At 36.6% G+C, this 26,363-nt stretch overlaps 2 protein-coding genes across 2 annotated transcripts in view; one reads left to right on the top strand and one right to left on the bottom strand.

The window, feature by feature from the left end:
* The window catches only part of ecpas (Ecm29 proteasome adaptor and scaffold), a 37,719-nt gene extending 36,274 nt beyond the window's left edge, over positions 1-1,445 (top strand). The window contains exon 49 of the mRNA XM_079813010.1: positions 452-1,445. Within this exon, the coding sequence (XP_079669136.1) occupies positions 452-591 (140 nt within the window). The 3' untranslated portion in view covers positions 592-1,445. The remainder of the gene's footprint in view (positions 1-451) is intronic.
* On the bottom strand, positions 1,212-25,312 carry smc2 (structural maintenance of chromosomes 2). The gene is made up of 24 exons (XM_079813011.1): positions 25,030-25,312; positions 23,907-24,056; positions 23,695-23,817; positions 22,558-22,596; positions 22,259-22,369; positions 22,113-22,157; positions 21,454-21,687; positions 18,059-18,208; positions 17,636-17,869; positions 16,764-16,923; positions 16,428-16,545; positions 16,187-16,325; positions 13,754-13,873; positions 13,440-13,644; positions 12,309-12,444; positions 12,066-12,190; positions 11,751-11,944; positions 5,793-5,936; positions 5,500-5,694; positions 5,222-5,422; positions 2,999-3,115; positions 2,723-2,883; positions 2,381-2,528; positions 1,212-2,266 (listed from the first exon to the last, which is right to left on the bottom strand). Exons 1-24 carry the CDS (start codon positions 25,195-25,197, stop codon positions 2,084-2,086), a joined length of 3,600 nt encoding a protein of 1,199 aa, XP_079669137.1. The 5' UTR covers positions 25,198-25,312; the 3' UTR covers positions 1,212-2,083.
* Between the last annotated feature and the right edge of the window lie 1,051 nt (positions 25,313-26,363).

The following is a 26,363-nucleotide window of genomic DNA, read 5'->3' as shown; positions in this document are numbered from 1 at the left end:
TGAAATTGTATCAGGAAAATCTGATAATAGAATAGAACTACATGTTGTTTATGTAGCACCAATGTCTATGGTAACATCCTAGACTGTAAAATCAACAATTTAAACAACTTTACAGTGATAAATTTCACATTTCAGCCAAATAAATGATCATGTATGTATATAATTTGCCTGAACAAAAACAGCAGAAAGTCAAATGAAAATGTGAATTCACTCTCTAACAGTTCAGTAGATGGTGGTTATGAAAAATCAGAATTACAGCGGTTACACAAAGCAGTGCTTATGCTTATGAATGCTACTTTATAAGGCATCATACTGAGGTGCGCTGACTTGCATGAATCACGTGAAATGACCATTTTCAGTGTCTGAAAGGTGAATTAAAAGACAGAGAAGCAGGTATGAAAGTGGGATAGAAACCTTCTTGCTATTAAGATTCACACTGCTTTGTTTATAGAAAGTGATCAGTGGGAGTGTCTGTCTGAGAGGAGCAGGCAACAGCTTCAGCGTTCTTTAGCCACCATGGAAACAGACAGCCGTCCAGACCTGAAGGACAAAGCCCAGACAATGAGAAGAAAAATACAAGCCCTGCCATGAATAACCTGCCTGTACACACAAGCTGAGGGTTGATTTGGGGATCTCAATTGTACATTTCAGTAATAATCCTCACGGCCATGTCATATACACCCGAGTTCACATATTTTGCCATAATCTCTACTAGCTCTGTGTAGGCCATAAACCTTTTTTTCCCCCATGTATTAAGTATTTGACCTAATGCTTTAACCAATGTGCAAAGACTACATTCGGCTACAATTAGCCATTTTCACCGACCATTTTAACCATGTTAAAGTCTGTGCAAGTGTGAGAATACAAACATCTGGGGTTGTTTTCTGCTCTGGAAATCATAGAGATTGTGAAGCAAAAGGCTTGCTGCAGTTATACACATGAAACTGTTTTTTTTTTGTCAAGATCAGGGCCAGATCTGCCCTTGTGCACCATATACATTATAACACTCAAAGGGGTTGAGTGACTACTGCAGTTTTCTATGTAAACACCCCTCCAGTTTAAAGAAATTCTCCCATCCGGATACTGACTGAGAACTGTCTGTATTGTCAACCTTTTGCTTTCATTCGTTCAGTGCTGTTCGAAAAGGAGGTTAGACAAAGTCGAGCAGAAGGGACAAGGATCTATCCAAAATTGATTTTTTTTTTTTTTTTAAATGAATGAGGGGTGGTGTAAAGATTGTGTATTAAAGGGAAGTTTGTAACATAAATGAAATTGAAACCTCAAACCGGTCTTTGCCCATTTTTGCATGTGAGAAAATAAATTTTCCATAATGGATAAATTAAATCTTTGTAAGGAGCCATGTTATGCTGGGTCTCATCTCACCCTTTGTAGTTTGTGCCCCTCAAATTAAAAATAAAGTGAATTTTGTTTTGGTGTATTTGTTCAAATCGGCATGAAATCTTTAGATGAGGACATACTTCTCTCTTACAACATATCTGACTTGTTTATTCCACTTAATCTCTTTAATATCTGGCTGATAACTGCATAAATGAAAATGTATGCGTTATATTTAGAGGCCTCGAGAGACAATACAAGTGTAAATTACACCACTATTCTATGACATCAAATACACTTCTTAGCAAAGTAACACCTAATTATTTTTAAAGGCAAACGATAATCAATTTTCTTGAATGTAACAACCTTTTTTTTTTTTACTAATTTTATTTATACAAAAGCAGCCTGCAAAGTTTGAAAAAGCACAAAGTAATTCTATAAACAAATATACTGAAAGGTTATAGTGTACAGAGAGAGGAAAAACAGACTCAGTAAAAACAGCAGGGTTTAAAAAGTAGCATAGCAACTACACTCCATAATGTCAATAATAATGTGAAAAGATGCGTGTATGAATACAGCTGCATTTTAAAATAAGTAAATGGAAAGAGGTGATTTACAGAGTGCATTAGATGCACAAATCAGATGAGTCCAAAAAAGCTTTTAGTACTGACAATTTTAAATATACCATTTCATTTCCTCAACTGAAAGTAATAAAAGCTTAAACATTTGTGCAATCCAGACATTGTGTTTAGCTGGCCAGTATCTGTCGGTGGCGTTTGTCCTTCGCTTTGTCCTGTGTGCGCTGGGCCAGAACTTTTCCCTCGTGTGTTTGAGCTGTGCGAGTGACCGCGGAGATGCCGTCCACAAATTTGGTCTTGAAGAGCACGTTTGCATTGGTGAACATTCCATCTTTCAGAGACACTACCACAAACTGCAAAGAAAAAAAATTGCTCAATCAGTTTCTGTTACAGTCCTGTTATAGCCAGGTATTACTGATGCGCTGGAAAACGAACGTATAGCTTATCATTTTGAGTATGTGTATTACCTGTGAATGTGTGAAGTGTGTCCTCAGCATCTGTCCGATGTTTTGCGTGTGTGAGAGATCAAGAGCGGCATCCACTTCATCCAGGATGTAAATGGGAGCGGGTTTAAACAGCAACATAGCTAAAATTAGAGAGAGCGCCACCAGAGACCTGAAACAAATGCATCAGGTGATCAATGGGCAGCACATGTACTGGGAAATATGCAGTAATTGGCTCAGTCCACGATCCGATGCTCTAATGGATCTGTGGCCAAGAAATGGTGACCTGGAGAGCCATAACCAAAATGGCTATTGATTCTAGCAGCGATATGCCACTTTTAGTAAAAGAGTTGTGCAAAGGCTGACCTTTGACCCCCGCTGAGCTCTGTCAAGTTCTCCTTCCAGGTGTTCCCTAGAGCCACTTTAAACTCCAACCCGTCCAGGACACCACGCCCCTCGGGTGGAGCCAAACGGGCATTTGCCCCAGGCAACAAGGTGGAGAATATGGAGCCAAAATCCTTGTTCACCTGCAATCACACAGACTGTACTGAACCAGATGCATCATGATTGTCTGATCTTTTTCTTACTAGTTGTGATTGTAATTCATTGTAAAAGGTTATTGTTCATGGGTTGGTATTTTACCTTCTGCCATGCCACATTGAGTGCCTCATTCTTCTTCTGGTCCAATTCTTCAATCGTTTCCAGGATCTTGGCTTTATCATTCTCAACAATTCTCTTTTTCTTCTTCAGGTCATTGTACTGAAAGAAGGTAGACAAAAAAAAATTAATATTTTTTTTTATTAATAATGATAATTGCAATTATTTATTATACGATTAAAGACATTTGAAGACAAAGCAAAAAGGTTGAAACCCGACATAAATACATGGAGTTGTATAGAGCCAAATTCATGTTTTGTTGAATTATAGTGCCACCAAGTGTCAAATTTGGTGAAAATATCATTTTGTTTAGGATTTGTATTTATGAGCATATTGCCACTTGCTATCTAAATTTTGTACGGCTGGTCCGAATACCATTTTTTTAAGCTTCGGTAGTAATCAACACTGAATATTCAAAGCTTCGGAGGGAACGGGCTGAACATATTCTTCTCTCTAATAAACGCAGGCATCTCGAAAAACGGCGCGCCTCACACGGGTAGGGCTTATATGCTCCGAGAACAGACACTACACAAGTGATTCAAAACCCACAGGTCTGCTATGTCCCAGTGACAAGCTACTATACTTCAGAGTAGGTTCATATAGATTGATAATAACGGGTAATAGGCTTGCTGCGATAGGCATTACACCGGTTACATCAATAGCCCACTGCGGCACCGTAATGTGACGGTGAGAGGGAAAATTCTCACCGTCACATCCCTAACGGGTGAAAAGACTAATACATTTTGATTCAATTATTTTATATTTTCCACAATGTCAAACGAACACAGCTTAACCCAAAAAACAAGTCCAGGCATGCGCTGCTTCCATATAAGCTCATGCAGTTGTGCACTCTAGACAGAGAATATTCTCCAGTTGCAGGGAACACTTAGGCTAAGAAGGAAATATGTTTATTAAGTATAACGAGGTTGGGTTTCTATTCAACTGTCCATCCTATTAAAAACGGCTAGACTATAAGATAATTGTAAAAAAAAAAAAAAAAAAAAAAAATTTGCCAGAATTTATAGGGTAAACATATTCAAGCACAAATGAGAACCGTTTTTGAGGGGGATGCCAGGTGTGCGAGAAAAAAAAGTGGAGGGAAAAAAAAAAAAATATTCAAATCCCAAAATTGAAAATACAACTCGCCGAACGAATAGTCTGGTCCAGCCCTAAAACTGACATTTGGCCTTAAGCATATTGTCAACCTGCTATGATTCCGATTGTCCTACAGTGGTTTCGTCTTGATCGGACTAACGGTTTCAAAGATTTTCACGAAAGTGGTTTAAATGCTAAAAAACCTAGCATGTTTGGTATCACTGGACTCTGCAAGGATTCAGGAATCTAAGGATATGACTCCCGTGAAAATAAGTAAACAAAACACAAACTTATAAGGTGAATATTTGATTTTACCACTAGGTGGCACTGGCTTGAAACTTCTCTGGCTCCTTTCGGGTAGTCATGCCGATGACTCATACAGTTTCATAAAGATAGCTAATTCATTCATACAAATACAGCATTTTACTACAAAAATTCAAAATGTCTGATGGCCAAAATGGCCGATATGGACAAATTAAATATCATTCAACTCGGCATGCAGCCCCGAATATAACAAGATTTTTGGGCAAACCATTCAGAAGTTATAAGCAAAAAAAAATTAGATCATATGATGTCGAATCTTCTTAAGCAAAGGAATCAAAGGATTTTTGTTTGTTTTGTTTCTAGCCCTTACGGTTCAAAAGTTTTTAGCACAAACTTAAGTCAAACTTTGGACAGGTGGTGGCGCTAAAGGGATTAAGTTAGAGACTCCAAATTTGCCATGGTGAATGTTTGGACTGTCCTCTGTCGGTGCGCCAAAGTTCATAACTTTCCCACAAGCGGTTCTATGGGCTGCCATAGACTCCTAAAGCAGAATAATAATAATAATAATAATATTAACGCCAACAATTACAATAGGTGCCTACCTTCGGTGCTTGGCCCTAATAAAAATAATAGTAATAATAATACTGAAAATTAAGCTTTGCCATCAAATAAATAAATTACATTTAAAATATACTGAAATAAAAAAAGTTGTTTTAAATTGTAATATTTCACAGGCTACACAAATAAATGCAGGCTTGTGAGCATACAAGACTTCTTTCAAAAAATTGTATTTGTTATAGTATATATAGCATCTTTTACAGCAGTCACTAAAGAGGTCAAATGTCATACCCTGTCCTCAGCCTCACTGAGCATGTTCATGGCTCTGCGGTTGACGTTTCTCTCCAGCTTGTCTTTGGTCTCCTCGAGTCTCTTCAACCTCTGTCCAGCCTCTTTGGGATTGTTGGTCTTGAAATCGTAGGCAGTGTTAGGCTGACCGAAGAGATGCTTCTCAGAGGAAATCCAGTCATTCTCAGCTAGCATGCGGGCCACCTGGACACACGCAAACATTACATTCAATCTAATCAGCAACACACTAGTCTCTGTTGGTATCATTCACTTCCTCTGACCTTGGCTGTGGCATCAGCGCTGTCTTTCTTGTGTTTGCTGATATTGTGTTCCAGCTCTTTGATTTTGAGCTGGGCGTCATTGTTTTGTTCTCTGAGGCGGTTTGCTTCTCCGGTCTTTCCTTTAATCTCCTTCTCCTGTCCCAGAATCACCTCCTTCTGCTGGGACAGCTGCTCCTGCGCCACACGCACTGCTTCCTAAACATACAAAGTGTGAGTTAACATATATGGCACAGAAATGAAATGCATAACCTTTAAGGGGCATCTTTGTAAGGCAACTGTAGTTATATCTTTACCTTACTGGCCAAAACCTCTGTGGACATTGTGTTGATCTGCTCCTGAATGGCTTTGAGAGCTTCATCTACAGCTTGAATCTGCTGTTCATATCCAGCCTGTTCTCTCTTCAGCTCCTCCAACTCCAGAGCTACTGCATCTGCCTCCTACAGAAGAAAGAAAAAGTAAAAAAAAAGTCTCAACACCTGAAACACAATGAGTCGGTTTAAACCACAGAATTTCCACACCTTTTGACCCATGAATCCTCACAACTTCTGCAGTCATTCAGGATTACTAAAATTTTTAGAGACTGAACTTACAAAGAGCAACTTGAATTTCATGGGCTACAGAAAAAAACATCCCTGATGGTTCTAGGTTTTCCATGACCATCAGGAACCTGATGCACGACAAATAAAACAAACCCAGATTAGATCTAAAATACATTTCAGTGATCAAAATTCTGCTCCTAAATGTTTTTTGTGTGTGTCACAATCCCTATTCAGACAATAATTGTTTCTCATGGGCTTTTTGCATGGCTCCTCAGCAATAAAACTCATGCATAGGGTTTGGTTGGGGTTTTTTTTGCGATACCGTTGCCAAATCGTTACTTTTAAAAACAGTACCGGAGCCTAAAAACGACGGTGGATGACATTTAAACAATGGCTTTTTATTTAAAAACATTCTTTAAACTGAACAATTTATTAAAAGGTTAAAGTATACTTAAATATATAAATATAAATACAAAACACAACAACACATTTACATAAATTCACTGTAAAACCTGTTGCCTTCTCTGGCTAAATATTAGAACATTGCCTTATTTCCATGCCGTCATGCTTCTCACGTAAGACACCACAGCCACAATAGTGCTGTATGACAGATATCGCTTTTATTTAGTTTTTCCTTTTTTATCAAAAATATTCAAAAACCTTTTCATGTGCAAATGAATGTGTTTTGTCATTTAAAACCCTTTATAATGATGATGTTAGTTGATCTATAATGCATGATGGGCGCCGCCATGTTAGTTTGCGCCTGAGAGAATTTACAACACGTCAATTCATCCACATCTCACGAAATACATGAAAGTAAGTGACCGGTGAACTGGGAGAAGAATAGAGTAAACTATATAGTTAACTATGCATATAATGCGTATCTGATATGAATAAAACACGAAGTCAAAGTATAACTGAAAGGATTGTTATTGCCGCTTCCATAGACCATCAGTGGATATTTTACAAACTATAAATGTATTTTTTGCTAGTACTTACTGTAAGTGTCTAGCCTGGTTAAAACCAGACCATTCTCAGTAGTAATTGAGTTATGGTCTGGCAAAGCTTCATAGACAAATCATTTCCAAAGGGGCGTCACCAACGGGCGTCGCTCAAATGCCTCTCGGCGCAATTGGATAGACCTAAAACCAATCAGAGCGATGAGGGAGATGACGTATGCAGAGCGACGGAGAAACATCTGAGACTCTGGCCGTTTCTCATATGCGTTCTTGTCTGTACTTGTGTTCTCAAATAGGAAATGTCCCCGGTTTCCATTTCAGAAATCTGGTCACTTTACCTAAACCACATATTAATGTTTAATATATTATTTTTAAAATGTAAACGAAAAGAGGCATGGTGTTTTATACTTCGTTTTATTATAAATAATATATAAGATAATCAATGTAGGCCTAGCTATGCGTTGCCTGAACCACATTCGTGTGGCTATTATTATGTTTAATTATTATTATTTTTTTTTATGAAATGAGGCAGTGGTGTTTTTTATGACATATTTCGTACGCAAACTTCTGACTCGCTTCCGTGACTTACCAAGTTTGACTCCGGAGAACGAACTCCCGAGGACGGGAGGAAACTAGTCCGCCTAGTCTGCTAATGGACAAGCAGCGTTCTTGACAGTATCACTCAGTATATATTTGTATATGTAGTGCAGGCAATGCATATTATCTTCAATGCATGTTTATAACAAAACGAAATATAAAAAACCCAGCCTCTTTTCGTTTACATTTAAAAACACACACACACACACACACACACACACACACACACACACACACACACACACACACACAATATAGGCTATGATTATCTCACTGTAATAAATTAAATATGACACAAAACACAACCCAGTCTCTTTTTGTTAAATGTCAGTTTATGTGTGATCATCCATAGCAATCATAAAAGTATAAGTAAAAGGTATAAGAAGCTATACAATAAATAAAGCAATTCAGTCAAAGTCAGCGCTAGGAGACTACAATGGTAAAGTTTAATATCTTAAAAATATAAAGTTATGAAACTTCACTTTGCCCTCAGACAAAACGATCTGTCTAGGAACAAATTATAGATTAATGAGAGCAAAGATCAGCCGTTAGATCTACACAAGACGAGACGGTTTAACCACTACAGGGACATCAGAGCCAGCGGCAGACGGCAGAAGGACTGGCCGAGGAAAGGCGCCTCTCGGCGGGCTCAATGATCAATTGAGCGCCGCTGAACCACTGGCGCTCACAACTCCGAAAACGGCAAATAACATTTTAAAAAAGGCGCTCTCTTTATAAATAAACCACATATTTGAGCTTTAAACAACTACATTCACGCAAAAACATTAACACTACCAGAGGGCTCTCGCTAAGACCCATTCGTTTAGCCACCAAAGGGCCAAGCTGGTATCAGACTTTTGCCGAATCCAGTCGGTAAGACAGCGATAACATCTTTTTTAGATATGAAGGCTTCGAGTGTTGTTCTTTGCTCGGGTTTTAACGAAAAGGAAAAGTTTAAATCGCTTAAAACAGACGCGATAGCTGATTCGAACGAGTGATGCTCCACAGCAGCGGCAAATCTGCTTCAACGTCGCTGCGCTGTCGTCATCGTGTAAAGCCCGCCCCAACGTTTCTAATTGGTGCCGCGATTTCTAGGGTTTAGAAATGGGTTTGAATGGGCTCTTTGCCAGACTACTTGCAGAGCAAATCTAAATTTGCCGGAAGTTGTCTGGGTTTTCCCAGGCTAGTAAGTGTCTGAAACCTAAAATAAACATGTGGTTGAAAACACTGAATAGTTGTGATATGCTTGGCGACAGCCAAAGTGTGAAAGCATGTTTGAATTTAAGTGGCACCGAAATCTGCGTTCTGATTCGGTCTGGTTACAAATAGGTTAGATAGGGTTTCGGCACCCAACCCTACTCATGCGTTCAAATTTATTCACAGTGGAGGAGTGAGTTCTGTGATCCTACAAACCTAAAAATGCACTTCTCATGTGGTTAGTGTAAAACATAACTTAATATTAATATTATTGACTTGACTACACTGAAACTATTGGATGAGAACTGAACTGAGCTGAATGATAACAGCTACTTTATAGATGAATTCAACTCATTCCATAATGATGAGCTTTACACAGTTAAACTGAACTGATTTCACCTGAATAATGACTGTTTACTATTGTCTTTCTAGAGCTGCTTTACAGCAGAATTGAAGTTTGTTTGTATCATTGAATCATTACTTTCCCGTTTATTACTAGCAGTTCCATCCAACTATTTTTATGTGCATTTTGGGATATCCGATTTTTTAAAAATGTGCATAAAAAAACGTATGTGCTCAATTGAGTCGGATAAACTTTTTATCCGATAAAACATGCACATAAACTACTATGGAAACACATTTACAGAATACATTCCTTGATGCATTAAAAAAGATTTTGCAATAGGACTGCATAACCGGACCAACCAGCAGACCGATCTCGTTGCACAGCATCTGAAATGCTGTTTTGGTTGTTCTGAAATACCTGAGCAAAGTCTGTCGTCAAAGAGGTTCAATTACTTCTCAGAACTGCGTTCCCAAAGAGCAGGTATCCGCCTCTAAAAGCAAGATAGCTTTATTGCGTTTCGTCTGAATGCTAAGCAAATTTATTATATACAAAATTATTAAATACAGTGGCTTCTCCTACTGCTACAACTTTCAATTTTCTTAGTGATATTTAGAGGCAGTTTATCAGAAAGTGACGATTTTGTTCTCTTCAGCTCATTGGATGGAAACGGTGTTTTATTTGGAAATTCTTAATGCAATATTCCAATTATTCCAATGTTAAATTCACAATGCTTCGGATGCAAACATAGCTACTGTAAAGCTGTTTTGAAACATTCTGTATTGTATAAAGCGCTACATAAATAAGAGTAACTTGACAAAAAAAGTAATAATTCGGAAAATAATATTGAAATGTAATGATAATATTGATGTAAATATCATATTTAATAATAAAATAAGGACACTATGGTTTAAATGTTTTTTGTTTATCTTGCTTTTTTCTCTCTCCTACAGATGGATGTAATTTTAAGAAGGTAACAGAAATAAGTTAGCAACCTCTTATTTACATAAAAAAAATAATCGCAAATACCCATAAAAAACCTGGCTACTTTGTCGACTAGTGAAATTATTTGTTGTGCAAGACTTAAAATATGCACTATATACAATTGATATTGATATAAATTAAAATTGTATTGCATCTGTTGCTACCAAAATAAATGGCCCATTTCGAAAGTTTGCATGATTGTTTTTATATCAGCTCTCACTCACTGTATGTGTATATATTATATATATATATATATATATATATATATATATATATATATATATATATATATATATATATATATATATATATATATATATATATATATATATATATATATATATATATATATATATGTTTGCATATTTTAGGGCTGGGCAAATTAACGAGTTAACGAGTGCAATTAATTTCAGCTTAACGCATTAAAAATATTTAACGCAAATAACGCGTCCGTTTTTATATCCATTTTTGCCTAGCGTTCAGGGGCGCCGCTAAGGGGGGGAAAGTTAGGACGATTCTAAGGGCCCAGACACTTTTGGGGCCCCCATAGATCAGTTTTATTAGTAGTAACAGTACTAGTAGTAATGTATTATAAATGTATAATCTACCAAAGAGTTACAAATATATAAAAATGATGCCATTTCCGGCAAAATCCAGCAAAACGCTCCACTCATGCTCACCGGTAAAACTACGTTCACACATATCCCACTCCGACATGAAATTTCTCTGTGCTATAATTGTTGCAGCCATTAAGGTATTTATTTTTATATTTATGTTTTAATATTATAATGTTGTTTTTTATGTCTATGTTGTCAATCTGTCAATCTATGTCGATTATGAAAAGTGAACAGCATGAGATAGGACACATCATAAGATGAATGGAGTTGATCAGACATGATTGTGAAGTTTTGTTTTGTATAAACTGTATCTTAATTTTAATCAATGTTTCAGCCAATTGGGGCATTCTGGGTTGAGCGAGCGGAGCTTAATTGGTCAGTATTATTAAATTGCAGACAAAGATTTTGGATAGCTAGGTTGGTGTGGTAGAGGGCCCAACATCAAATTCTTTCATAGGGCCCAAAATTGTTAGCGGCGCCCCTGTCTACAGGCACTCAATTTTCATACTTTCTTTTTCAGAGTACTTACATTTTAATTATGTATTGATATATAAAGAAAATTTAAACAAATTTGGAAAAAAAGTTTTTTAACCAAATCCTACCTTCCCTACCTTTAATTACTGAAAAAAATGTGATTAATTAGTTTATTTTTTTTAATCGATTCCCAGCACTAATATATATATAAATAATAAACGCACATTACAAAAGAATGCAACAGTTACCATACTGTTCCTGTGAAAAAGGATTTACAAAATGTCTTTTGGATTGATCCCTTCACGTAAACTCAGAGATGTGGTTTTGAACTGCAATTAAAATGTAGATAAAAAAGACCAAAAAAAAAAAAAAACCTATGTAATTTGTCTAGGAATTTTCATACAGGTGGTGGAAGAAAAACATGGACAAACTGGATTCAGACAGCAATAAAAATCACAAACTAGCCCCATAAACTTGAAAATACCTTGCGTCACCATGAGAAACAATTGCCGTGCGAATAGGACTATAGTAAACAAAGTACCTGCTGTTTCTCTTTCAGTCTCTTGTTGTAGGCATCTGCTTTACTCTTGGCCTGGTTGAGCTTCTGCTGGGCTGCTTTCAGTTCTTTCTCTCTCTCGGCCTCAGCGTTTTTCATCTTGTTCTCCAGAACTTTGTACTTCTCCTCCGCCTTCTTCTGAACTTCCTTTGTCTTCTGTAGCGTTTCCTCACACTCCTCTAAAGAAATGGAGCACCAGGATGGTTAAAGAACAGTGAAACCAACAGTTGGTCCTATTGTGTAACTGTACAGAGCCCTGACTTCAGCACCATTATGGCAAAGAGAGGTATTTGTGTGTACCGATGGTCTTGCGCAGGTTCTCCAGCTCCTCCTGTTGTTTATGAAAGGAGCTCTGCTGAAGTTTGGTCTCTAGGATCCGAGCCTCCTCAGTCTTCAGGTCTAACTGCTGCTTGAGCTGACGATATCTGAAGGAGAACACAAAAGAAAAAAACTAAACAAAACTAAACCTTTTAGCCAATCACCTTGTACATTTGTTCTGATTGGTCAGATTTTTAAGAGGTTATATATTGGACAGAGACTCACTTCTCAGCTGTGCCCTTGAGGCTGCTGAGCTCAGACTCCACTGCGGTGAGTTCTGCCTCTTTAGACCTCAGACTGTCCTGGATGTCCTTCACCTCAGCCAGTTTAGACAGGACGGAGGCCGTCTGAGCACGTGCACCTACACAGACACACAAGTTATTAAAAACACCATGTTCTACTATGCCTTGGAAATGCATTCAGACTGTAAACTAATCTGTCTCCTGGATAAAAACCCCACAGGTATTATTATTATTCTATTTGTAAATAGTGGTCCACCAATATAGGCTTTTCAATGGCTGATGCCGAAAGTGATAACCAGAAAGAATGGAGAGCCAGTGTAATGGTGACGTTTACATTATACAGTTTAATGAGAGCAAAGAGGCATCTTTGAGCAATCCTGTAGCTCAAGGGTTAATTCCCAGGGTATGCATAAAGTGATCAAATGTAAGATTAGCTAATCATTTAATAAATGATCTGCCAAAAGCATAAAACAGAGCCAAAAATTCCACCTACTGAACTATAAAACTCTACTTAGAATTTAATTCTCAAGGGTGAATCTCACAAAACACATCAACAAAAGGTCATAATCAGTGTTGTCGATAAACTAAAACTATTAAAAACCGTTTTGATAATTGAAATAAAGCTGAAAAAAAACAAAAAAAAAACATAATAGATGGAAAAAAATTATAGAAGTGTTGCCTTGGTAAATAACTGAAATTTAAGTTGAAGTACTAATATTACAAAAAATATATTAAAGTTTTAAACAAAAATTAAAAACAGAAAATATTCACATATAAGCCAATAGGAGAAAAAATACTATAATAGTATATCAAAATACAGGTCATAATTGCCTCCATATCAAAAGAAGAAGAAAAATATTCAAGAAGCTTATTCTTGGAAAATGTAGGAAAACTTTAGGAATGGATTTAGGACTTTACATATATTTTCATGACAATTAGCGCTTACTCCCCCAAAATTCTCATCAAAGTTAAGAGGAAAAAGTTAAGATTTATGGTCATTTGAAAATTTCGTAAAATGATATCCCAGAACAAATAGTTTGAGCTATAACAGGTCTGAATACTTTTGTGAGGGTCTGTATCTCATGCAGTTATAGACAGTTACACACATACAAACCTCCTGTTAATGTTCCCTGAGGATCAAACACGTCTCCTCCAAGCGTAACGGTTTTGGTGCTCACACTTTTGTCAAAGGCAACTCTTTTAGCATTGTCCAAACTGTCACAAACCAGCGTAGTGCCAAAAACATACTCCATGGCCTTCCTCAGCTCCGATTCATAACCTACCAGTGACAGAGCCGTGTGCACGTTATCTGGCCCAACCTGCCACACAGAACAAAAGGGTTTCCTTTCATTAAAAAAAAAATCCAGCTGAGAATATTTCAAACAAATCATAATCAAATCAACAACAGCTCAATAGCAGAGCACTCACCAAGTTTTTGGCAGCGCGCACTACGTTATCATTGAGGGTACGTGCAGAGATTTTGTTTAGAGGAATGATGGTGTATCTGCGTCTCAGTTCACCCTTTTCCAGGAGCTTTTTTCCAGTAACCTGCAAATAGCCAAGTTTAAAATCAAAACATAATTTTGCTAGATAATGACAAACTACCATTCAAAAGTGCAGTCTATAAGATTTGTAAAAATGCTTTTGAAAGAAGTCTCTTATGCTCACCAAGGCTACATTTATTTAATTTAATATACACTACCAGTCAAAAGTTTGGAAACATTAAGGTTTTTTTTGTTTTTGAAAGTAGTCTCTTAATCTCACCAAGGCTGCATTTATTTGATCAAAAACACAGCAGTTGTGTAAAAAGATTTTTTAAGATTCTTTGATGAATAGAAAGTTCAAAAGAACAATATTTATCTGAAATAGAAAGCTTTTGTAACATTGTACAACCGTTCAAAAGTTTTGGGTCTGTAAGAATGTATTTATTTATATTGATCAAGTGACAGTATAGACATATAATAAAAGCTTTATGTTACAGACAAATACTGTTCATTTGAACTTCCTATTCATTAAATAATCCTGAAAAAAAAATTTTTACACAACTGTTTTCAACATTGATAATAATCATAAATGTTTCTTGAGCAGCAAATCGGCATATTAGAATGATTTCTGAAGTATCATGTGACTCTAAAGACTGGAGTAATGATGCTGAAAATTCAGCTTTGAATCAAAGAAATAAATTGCATTAAAATACATTCCAATAGAAAAAAAAGTTAATTTTAAATTGTAAAAATATTTCACAATAATACTGTTTTTGCTGTATTTTTGATCAAATAAATGCAGCCTTGGTGAGATTAAGAGACTACTTTCAAAAACCCTAATGTTTCCAAACTTTTGACTGGTAGTGTACATTAAAAATAAATCATACGTGTGAATTATCATAATAACCGTTTTAAATGTATATATTTTTAAACTGTAATTTATTCCTGTGATGCAAATCTTAATGTTCAGCAGCCATTACTCTTGTCTTCAGTGTCACATGATCCTTCAGACATTGTAATGTACTGATTTGGTGCTCAAGAAACATTTATTATTATCATCAATGTTGAGAACAGTTGTACTGCTTATTTTTTTGCGGAAACCATAATACATGTTTCAGGATTCTTTGATGAATACGGTTCAAACTGCATTTATATCAAACAGAAATCTTTTGTAACATTATAAACGTCTTTAGTGCCACTTTGATCAGTTGAATGTATCCTTGCCGAATAAAAGCATTATTATATGATTATATGGACATATATATATTAGGGCTGTAACGATTTGACCAAAAATAAAAACCTCTATTAATTGAACATCTGACCTCGATTACGATTAATGAACGATTATTTTGCTTTTTTTTTTTTTTCGCCATCATAAGGTTTTTGAGTAAGTTCCTGATAAGGTTTGTACTGTAAATATTTTCTACTATTAAAAGGTGGAATTTTTTTTTCTAATGAAAAAGTGCATTTCTTTGTGATTTTAAAATACTTGAAGGAAACGGTTCACTTTCAGCAGTTATTGTCTATAGGGCAGATTTCTGTTTGTTGTACATCAGATACAGATAAATTAACACTGTAGGCCTACATTACATTTATTTGAATGCATCAATGAGAGAGTGATGGTGTGTGTGAATTACTCATACCGTCTCTATTCATTAGTAAGCTGTGGTGTGTACTTACTGCAAAGGTATTAAAATGTATGCCTTTACTTTAGTCACAGGACAGCGTTTACACTGCGTTTCTGCGCTGCTCTCTGCACGCGATCTTCACGTGACGCAGGTGAAAGATCTGCCTTCAGGGCGCGCGCGCGTGTTGTCAGAGAAGCGATACGGCTCGGCTCTCTGTGTCACAGAAAGAAGCTGAACACTGAACGGATACGTATTGTTGTTTTTGAATAGCGCACAATCGCTTTAAATGTTGAAACTGGCAAGCCTTAAACGCATACTTGACAAACTTTATGAGCACGAAAGTGAAAGCGGCTTCGGGGCTTGCGCGCGCCGTCTGTGTGTGTCGGTGGCAGCGCGTATAGACTATAAGAACAGCAATTAACTGACCTGTATAAACTGTAAAACATGCAGCTACTATAGTGATTCTGGACATCTATAAACACAGATAACTGCTCCTGCATCTCTGTGTGCCTGCAAACTGCACTTGATGTGACTGACGGGGCGGAGTCACGAGAAAACCGAAATAACCGACATGGGAAAAATATGTCGGTTAGAGATTCTGAATGTCGGTTTCGGTTATTTTTCGATTAATTGTACAGCCCTAATATATTATATATATATATATATAAACCCAAACTTTTAAATTGTAGTATATGACAAACAAATCGAATCAATAGCTACGCCCATGTGCTTCTTAAAGGAAAACTAACCTCGTTGTCGACCACTACATTATAGAGTCGACCACCTGCAACCACCTCCAGGGCTGTAGCGTTTGACACATCAGTTACAGTGAAAAGATTTGCCACCAAACCCTTCACCTTACTGCGGTCCCAGCTCCTCTCTGGGTCCCTACATACACACACAGTACCATTAGATTCACTGTTGTAATTGTTAGTGTATGGATGACACTTAAGCAACGAGTCTAAATGAAAACGGCCTGCATGTTCTCACGTGTACTCGAAGCGCAGGTTCGGGAATTGCCCCATGAGGGACTCGTAGGTTTCTCTGAGCTGATTGACGTCCCGTGAAAACTGCCTCTTCTGCTCCAACAGACCCTCCTCACGTCCGTCTGAACATACAAGTCAATCTGCTTATTAAAAAACGTTTTAGACTTAAAAAAAAAAAATTAATACTTACGTTATGAATTAAATAACATCTGAATTGAATCTGAGTTTACAATTCACATTCAGCTTTCCCTCCCCATTTATTTTCTTTATCAGTTAAAAATTAGGCTTGAATTAACTGCACCTAATTCAACTACAATCACACTCAACATGTTTTTAGTACCCTCATAGTTAAGTTTCTTCATTTCAGCTTGTAGTTTTTCTATGCATTTGTTCACAGCCTCAAATGTGTCCTGGTCTTTTTTGTAGCCACTGTCCATCTTCTTGACCTGAGCCTGCTTAGACTTCAGCTCCTGCTGGGCGTGTTTCAGTTTCATCTGAGCCTAAAACACAGAACAGAGACACTAACAATCACTTTTCAAATATTCTTTTTTAAATAATATAATATACACAATTTATCAAAAGCTTTAGGGTATTAAGATTTTTTAAAGAAAATAATTAAAATTATTCTGCAAGGATGCATTAAAATGATCAAAGGTGAAAGTAAAAAAATTTATTATAATGTTACAGATTTCTATTTCAAATAAATGTTGTTCTTTAGAACTTTCTATTCATCAAAAAATGCAGAAAAAATGAATCATAGTTTCTACAAAAATATTAAGCAGCAACTGTTTTCAACATTAATAATAGCAAATATTTCTTGAGCAGTAAATCAGCATATTAGAATGATTTCTGAAGGATAATGTGACAATGAATACTGGAGTAATGATGCTGAAAATTCAGCTGTCATCAAAGGAATACACATTGTTAAATATATTAAAAATAGAATATTTACAAATCAATATTACTGTTATTATAGTGCAAGTTATTGTATTTTTGATCAAATAATTGCAACCTTGGTGAGCATTAAAAGTATAAATATTATAAAAGTATATTATTTTCAAAAATATTAAAACATTTTGGGACATTATTAATCAGAGTAATAATACAGCATGTACAGTGAATGAATATTTTGAAGTATATAGTAAACAAACATTCCCGCATCACTGTGACTACTGGACTTGTTGACAGTCTTTAAAAGGCCAAAACGGTCACCTGTTTGGCCTCTGTCTCAGCTTTACTTATGTCATTCTTGCAGGTCATCATCTGGCCACTAAGAGTGGCTTCAGCTCCATCCTCATTGGCAGAGAGACCAGCTGACACTGCCTTAAAATGCTGCTGAGCCACCTCCAGCGCTTCTGCATCCTTCTGCCCCTCCTCTTGCACGGCCTTCAGTCGCTCCAGCGCTTTGGCAACCTCCACTTCTTTAGCCGACATCATCTTTTTATCCTAGTTCAAAGAAAGTTAACATTTAAATAATTTACATTAAAAAACAACAACATTGATTTCTGGCAATATCTTGATGTATATCACAATCTTTACTTTTATTTTATTAGTTTGTTTTCATTTTGATTCAATCTATTTTGTAATCATTTGAATTGCATACATTTTCGCCAGTATTATACAAATTATTTTTACCTCCTCCATGTTTTTGACCAGCTCTTTTCTCTTCTTGGTCTCATCTTTCAGATTTTGCTTCTTCAGGTCAAGAGCGCTTTGGGCCTTTGTGTCCACTCTCTGCGCTTCAGACAGGGTCTCTTCCAGAGTCCTCAACACCCCCCCAACCTCCTAGAGAGACAGACACAGATATGAGACATGCTAATGGAATACAACAGGAGACAGAAATATTCAATCAATCAACCGCACACTTTTCTAACAGATATCAATTTGCATCATAAAATATTCAAAAATCTTTTCCCGTACTAAGAATTTAATACTTTTTGCCAGTCCATTACCCACCATCTCACCCTCTATTACAGACCTTCAGTCTCCACAGGACAAATACTCAATTACCAAACCTGTTCAGGTAAAAGAAAGCCTACCTGTTTAAAACACAGGTCACCACACCATTTAACGGACTGTGGTCCTTGAATGCGTTTCATTTGGACCACAAATCATTCCCAATAAATTAGTTTTCCTCTCCACACACAACAGTTAATCCATCTTCACTCTGCAAAAGCTACACAGCAGATGAAGCTGCAGTAACATTTATAACACAATACAGCCAGATCAAATTAATAGTGTAACGATCGTTATATCGAGATAACAAAATGCGATATGTATTGATTTGCAATATAGTTAGTATACAGTTAGGTTTATCCAAGGCTCACCTTACTGTATTTATAAGGTATACTGTATCATTCACCCAAAAATGTCAATTGACCTATCGGTAAGCCCCGCCCCCCTTGGTTAACTTACTGTTGCTAACTCGGACAAACAAACAGAGTTGCTATATCTTACAATGACAGCTGTCAGTGTGCAAACCTTATCCCAAGATGTTTTTGGACACAGAATGTAGCGTATATCCCGTCTGAATGATGGCCAAACTTTACTGAAGGTTTATCAAGTTTATTATGTCCTTTTTCACTCCAAAAAAATCATGGTAAGAGCTGAACAAACAAAGCATAAGAAGTGCGCTAACGTAGCCTACTGCATTAACGTCTCATTCACAAACTATCTCGCTCTGTTGCATTACCATTAACATACAGAGCAAATTACACAAAAACACTCATACAACTAACAGTAAACAAACATATACACAGACCGTATGCCTTTTCGAGGGTGCAGTTAATAACTGGCAAACTTTGCATCTGCAAAACAACTCCGATAAACTGCGTGCAAGCTCTTCCTTTCACTACGTTACCCGTAGACTATAATACCCATCAAAATAGGAGTCCTCCTTAGTAGGACAGATAATGTGGACCTTAAACATATCTAAAATTAAATTAATTTACATATAACCAGTTTAATATGGAGAGGCACTGAAATGTAGACCTTCGTGTTTTTGACCTAACTTACAGTGTTAAAGGTCCCGTTTTTCGTGTTTTTTTTGAAGCTTTGATTGTGTTTACAGTGTGCAATATAACATGTGTTCATGTTTCATGTGTAAAAAAACACAGTATTTTTCACACAATTTACTTATCTGTATACCGCTGTTTTCACTGTCCTAAAAACGGCCTGAGAATTTCCTCGTTCTATGAAGTCCCTCCTTCAGAAATACGTAAGGAGTTCTGATTGTGCCAGCGGTTCCCGTGTTGTGATTCGACAGCAGCTTACACGCGTTGCCCGGAAAGGTCACGCCTCTTACCATAACGGGGAGATGAACGCGCTCAAACTACAGCCCCTGAAGGCCAAACAGAGGTGATTTGACTCCGGGATGAAAATAACAGCGTCTGAACGACATGGCGACAAACGCAACCGAACCGAACCGAACCGAACGCAACACTTCCTCTTCTCCACGAGGGAGCAACAAGACCACGCCCCCTTTTTCACGCATTCTTGTGGGCGGAGGTTAGTCAACAAACTGCTCTACTGACGTAATTAAAGCAGGAAGTACCAGGATGTAGTCCAGACCGGCCGTTCGCTGTAGGCTTTGAAAGGGAACTTCTGTCAAATAAAATATCTCGCTTGGCATTGAACTTTGAGCTTTATCATTTTACAGGTATTATTTATGCTCTAACAGCAACATTACACACTAACTAAAGTTTGAAAAATGGGATCACGAAGAACAGGACCTTTAAGTTACATGACGTGAGAACAGTTAGTTATTACGGTTTGTATGTTAGCAGGGACTTTAATCGTAACTTAACGAGAGTATGACAAACTGAAAATCCTCTCAGGATACCTGGAATCAGTGTTACAGTACCTCAGGCACGACATTTTAGCATTTTTGTAGCATAAACACCATCAAACCGATGAGAGCTTCGAATTTTTCAATGTTTCTCTATGGCGCTGACACCTAAAGATGTCAGAGTTCCGGTCCCAGCGCAACTGATACTCAACTGCTATTGGCTCATCTGCGTTCGAGGGGAGGGGCTTACCGATAGGTCAATTCTGTCATCATGTACTCACCCTCATGTTGTTTCAAACCTTTAAGATTTTTGTTCAACTACCAAACACAAATTACGGTATTTTTGAAACCGAAGAGATTTCTGTCCCTCCATTTAAAGTCCATTCCTCTAAAACTTCAAAAGATCAACAACAAAAAAAGGCATAAAGGCATTGTAAAAATAAATGAATCAATTGAGTGGTCTAACCCAAACCCTAGTCTTCTGAAGAAACACGACGGCTTTACAAAGTGCATATACTGAAGTAAACACAGACATTCAAATGCTTGCGTGACGCACAAAAACAACATGAAAGTGAATAAATGCAGAATTAAATTTTTTCGATGAGCCAAACATTTTGTTTGGGATTGGGAATAGTCATTTTGACATGCTTTCTTGCGATTAGAACTGTGATTGATTGCATTGATCATTTGAAGTGCACATTTGAAAGCGCAAACATCATTTAAAGGGATAGTTCACCCAAAAACGAAAATTATCCCATGATTTACTCACCCTCAAGTCATCCTAGGTGTATATGACATTCTTCTTTCAGACGAATAAAATCTGAGTTATATTTAAAAAGTCCAGGCTAATCCAAGCATTATAATAGCAGTAATAGTTGCTCTGTTTTTGCAGTCCATAAAAAGTGCCTCTGTACATCAAATAACATACTCCACGCGGCTCTGGGGTGTTAATAAAGGCCTTCTGAAGTGAATCGATGCGTTTGTGTAAGAAAAATATCCATATATAAAACTTTATAAAGTAAAGTTTCGGCCAACCGTCACTCGTCAGACGTCACGTACGCATCTTGAATTGCGAGAAGGAAATTTCAACACTTTTCCACGGAAGGTGATCGGCTGTAACTTTACTTGATAAAGTTTTAAATATGGATATTTTTCTTATATACTAATAATATAAGAATATACTAATGCTTGTTGCTCCCATTTTCAGATCAGCGTAACCCTGACTGTCTGCTCTGCTGCTCACCTTGTCCCTCCTGCGCTCCAACTCCTGTATCTCCGCGCTCAGCTCCTTCACTTTGGCCTCGTTCTGTCTCATGTTCTCCTGCAGTTGTGCGATGGAGCTCTGCATCTCTTGCAGTTCTTCAGTAGACTTCAGTTTGGTTTCCTCGGCGCACACGAATAAGTACGCCACATACAGTCGACTCAAGTGCTCGATCTCACGCATGAGCTTCTGGTACTCCAGGTAGGATGCACGTTCCTAAGCAGCAAGGGTGAAGGATAGGATATGACAAAAAACGATAAGTATATATTGCACATGTTATATGTACTTTGTCCATAGTAAGGAACTGAAGGTGTTAGAAAGCTTCAATACAGAAATACAGGTCAGCAGCACAAAGAAACAGAGGCACAGAGTAATGCATAGCCTTTAGATTACATTATTTATTAATTAGCCTATACATTTCATTTATTTATTATTTATTCATTATCTATATAGATGTGAATGCTACATAATTTGTAATCCAACATAAAAATACATGACTTGTAATCGAATATATGCACACATAATGATATGTAATCTAATAATACATTAAATTATAAAGTTACTATTCATTATTAATTCTTTTGGGTTTCACAGAACAAATAGAACATTCTTTTGCATTCTTTAAAAAAAAAAAAACATACCTCCTTCAGTTTCTCCATAGCAGGCGTGATCTCCTCATCCAGGATCTATCTCACACAAACAGAAACATATACAGATGATATCTGAGATATCATTCCAATTGTTGGGTCATTTAAATAAAAATGAATATCTAAATAAATGTACATACAGTCTGAATCTCTTTGAGCTTGGCATCTTTTTTTTCAATAGTTTTCTGAGCACTGATCTTCTTGCACTCATACATTCTGGTACCTGCCGCTTCCTCAATCATTGCCAGAATCTATAAACAAAAACATAATTAAAAAACCACATAAGAAAATAAAAACATAAACGTGCATCTAAGACAATGGATGTTTGTGTCACTTCATCCAATAATCAATCCAGTGCAATTTATTTGAAAGCTTTATTGCTACAATCAAATTTGATTATAGCACAACCAAGTACATTCAAATGGCAACCACATCTCACCTCAGGAGGCTTCATGTTTAAGACCTTGGTGATTCTCCCCTGAAATAAACATAAAATTAGAGTTACTGGGAATGTGAATCCTAACTAAAACTGAATTAGGAAATCCAAATAGAAATTGGTCTCAAAATCAACATGAAATCAAAATTGACCCCATTTACTATTTCTGAGGGGGGGAAATGCCACATTACAAAAGTAAAATAAGTTGCAAACAGCCATTCACATTCAATTTAAAATAAAATGGCCTGTTGTTAAAGAAGTAGCTCACTTCAGAATTAAAATTTGCTGATAGTTTGCTCAACCTCGTCATTCAAGATGTTCATGTCTTTCTTTCTTCAGTCAAAAATACATTTTTGAAGAAACACATTCCAGGATTTTTCTCCATATAGTAGACTTCAATGGGTTAAAGGTCCAAATTGCAGTTTCAATTCAGCTTCAAAGGGCTCTACACGATACCAGACGAGGAACAAGGGTCTTATCTAGCGAAACAATCGTTCATTTTCTAAAAAAAAAATGGTTTTTTTAAAAGTATATAATTCAGCACAAATGCTTCTTGCTCTGGTCTGCGCCACACATTACATCATCACGTTGGAAAGGTCACGCATGACGTATGCAAAAGTACCGATCAAGTGTTTACAAAAGGGAAAGTAAATCAACTAATTCAAACGCCCTTCACAAAAAAATAAAGGTAAACCACCGATGTCAGACAATTTTGAAGTTGGAGCAAAAACAGATGGAGTTTTTCGCCCTACTGCGGTACTTCTGCCTTAGTCACTCGTGACCTTTCCTACATGATTTAGTAATGCGTGGCGCAGAGCAAGAAGAGCATTTTTGGTTAAAAAGTATATACATTTGTATATTTTTTAGAAAACAACCTATCGTTCCGCTACATAAGACCCTTATTCCTTGTCTGGGATTGTGTAGAGCTCTGTGAAGCTACATTGAAACTGCAATTTAGACCTTCAAACCGTTGTAAGAAAGACAGACAAAGATCTTGGATGACGTAGGGGTGCGTAAATTATCAGGAAATTTTAATTCTGAAATGAACCACTCCTTTAAGAATATGAATATCCAATACTTCTATTAAAAAAATCTTATTAGGCCACATCAATTCCTAGATGGGTGTATTGTGGTTGTTACCTGCATGATCAGAAAGTGAGGGTTGTTGACATTTAAGCCAACTGAACAAAACAGATCTTGGACTCGCAGGTTGTTTGCGTTCACACCGTTGATGAGGTACTTGTTGCGTCCACCTATGACCACCTGCACACAACAGCGTCACAAGCTGGATTACTTGCTCTTGGATGCCTGTTGCTAGCCATCTCTAAAATCTGTGATCTCTGGCTGAATACCTGTCGTGTGATGGTTATCTCATCGTGTGTCTCAAAACCAAGTGGACTCTGTTTCTTGTTGGAGTTGTCGAAAGTAATGGACACAGTTGCCTTGGTAATTCCAGCCAGGCCATTTTTGTACACTAGATCTTGGAGATTAGTGGCACGGACCTACAATGTTTGACAAACCAGAACAAGCAGTATTATTATAGCTTTTGAATTCTGCAACTTGCATCTATAATTTATTAAAAAGTCACCCTCTGTATTGCAAAAAATAAATACAAATTATATATATATGGGTAGTTCACAAATAAGCAGTAAAAACACCACCTTTGAAGAAGAAAATGCATATTGTTATGTAGTGTGAAGTCTGATGTTTGAGAAAATATAAGGGGTCACTAACTTTGTCAATTCTTTCACTGTTTTTTTGAACATTTTTACTGAAACGTGTCCTATGGTGTGACAGAAATAATTAAGAATACAGGGGTGTCGAACCAAAGGACAACAGAAATTAACACTTTTATAGTGCTTCCCAAAAAAAATTTAATAATTGAACAATTCTGAGACAAAATCTTACCATGTGCACATGACCCTGAATGGGGTCCTTCAACTAAATAACCTTGTCACACCGGAGGACATCATTTACTAAAATTACGCCTGAGGTATTTATTAACATTGGTATGCCTTTCTTTTTAATTGATATATTAGAAGTTGTAATTTATTGAACCATGCTTGAGACAGTCATAGGACAATTTTGAGATTTGGCTTAAAAAAAATGTTATTCCAAAGGCAAAGCCGTTTTTATATGAATAGGTTCATGTCAGAAAAAGACATTAACCATTTACTGCATTTTAAATGATGACAATTCTAATTATACAATTTTTTATCTTGTGTAACAGTGAAAATGCCATGTCACGTCAACAATATATGTATACATATATTCTGTTAAACTTTTAAGGCTCTTGTTGTCATATAAGTGATTTATAAAATAGAACCATTCGAAATATTGTTTGATTATTAAATAAACAAAATAAATAAACTAATAAAAAATAAAACGCAGCCACAGAAAAACTCCCATCACAGAGCTGTTTTATACATATGGCTACGTGTTCATAACAAATTATTTGCTTGTATTAAAACCCACCTGTGATAAGTTAGATATTCCCAGCAGAAAGCAGATGGAATCGAGTATGTTTGACTTTCCACTGCCGTTCAGTCCGGTGATGGCGTTAAAAAACGGGTCAAATCCGTTAATCTCCGTCCTTTCGGCGTAGGACTTGAAGCCCTCTAGTACAATAGACTTTATGTACATTTCGATCAAACACAGTACGAGTAAAATACAATAATAACGCTATACACCGCTATATTATACGTGATAACAACTTCAAAGAACCTCTGCGTTGCTTTCAGTTCAACCATCCAAACTTGAAATTTGGCGCCAGGCGCGTTTCCGCTCCGCCGTTCAAAAACAGGGTGAGATGTCAGTTACCAGTAAAACCACAAGCAAAAAAATTAACTCGAATCCTTAATATATTTAGACGAAATGTTAGTTTATTTTGTGGAAATGAATGGTTATTACAAATAAGGTATTGCTTTTAAAAGTGAATTAATGTATTCTTTTGATTCAGGCTACGTTTTAGCCACCCCACCCAATTGATGGACCCAAAACATTGAAAGCATGTATGACGTCGACAAGGCGGTTTGGCTCAAGTGTCATTTGATCGTTCAAAAAGAGAGTGGTAAAGTGCACATTTAAACTTTTACATAATATTATCATATTTTGTTACACGACTCTATGGAATACACCCTGACTGGTGGAATTCTGCAGTCAAATATTGTCGTATAATGAATGGTCGCTAAACTATTTATTTTCTATATAGCCCGGTTTTTATTTTCACGTAATTATTTTATCATTTAGTAAGTGTAATATGTACTCAAAAAAAAATAAAAATTACCGTCTGATTGTACTTTATCCCTTACATGCTATAAAATTCAGCTTTTAGTGGCCCACAGTATTTGGGAGACCTAAAAATATGCATGCAGAGAGTTAAAGCTACCTTGCACACAGTTACAATTATTTAGCAAAATCTCCAAATGTTTAATTTGTTAAAAGTGAGACATACATAATTTTGCAATGTCAATAATATTTTATTCACATAAAGCACAGCACAGAAATGTGAAAACAGTTTCCACCAAATTAGCTCGCATAAGATTATTAAAAGTGTACGCTGTAATATCCCCAAGAAGTTTCACTTTTTACAATGATAAATCATATTAGTATAGCTTGATCATGAATCAGCTAAAACACAAGCAAAAATGTGGCAAATGTAGCATTTATAACAGTTAATAAATAGGCTAAATATACATTCTTAAAATTCAAGTCACAGCATTGCTCATCAGAAACACCCTTTTGTGTTGCATTTGCTCAAGCACAAATTGGATTTCACACACACTGTGGACAGTCTGGAGTTATGTTAC

The sequence above is a fragment of the Gobio gobio genome (assembly GCF_949357685.1).
Source record: "Gobio gobio genome assembly, chromosome: 3".
Taxonomy (NCBI): Eukaryota; Metazoa; Chordata; class Actinopteri; order Cypriniformes; family Gobionidae; genus Gobio; species Gobio gobio.
Note: the sequence above shows the minus strand (reverse complement) of the source record. Positions and strands in the feature narration are given on the sequence as shown.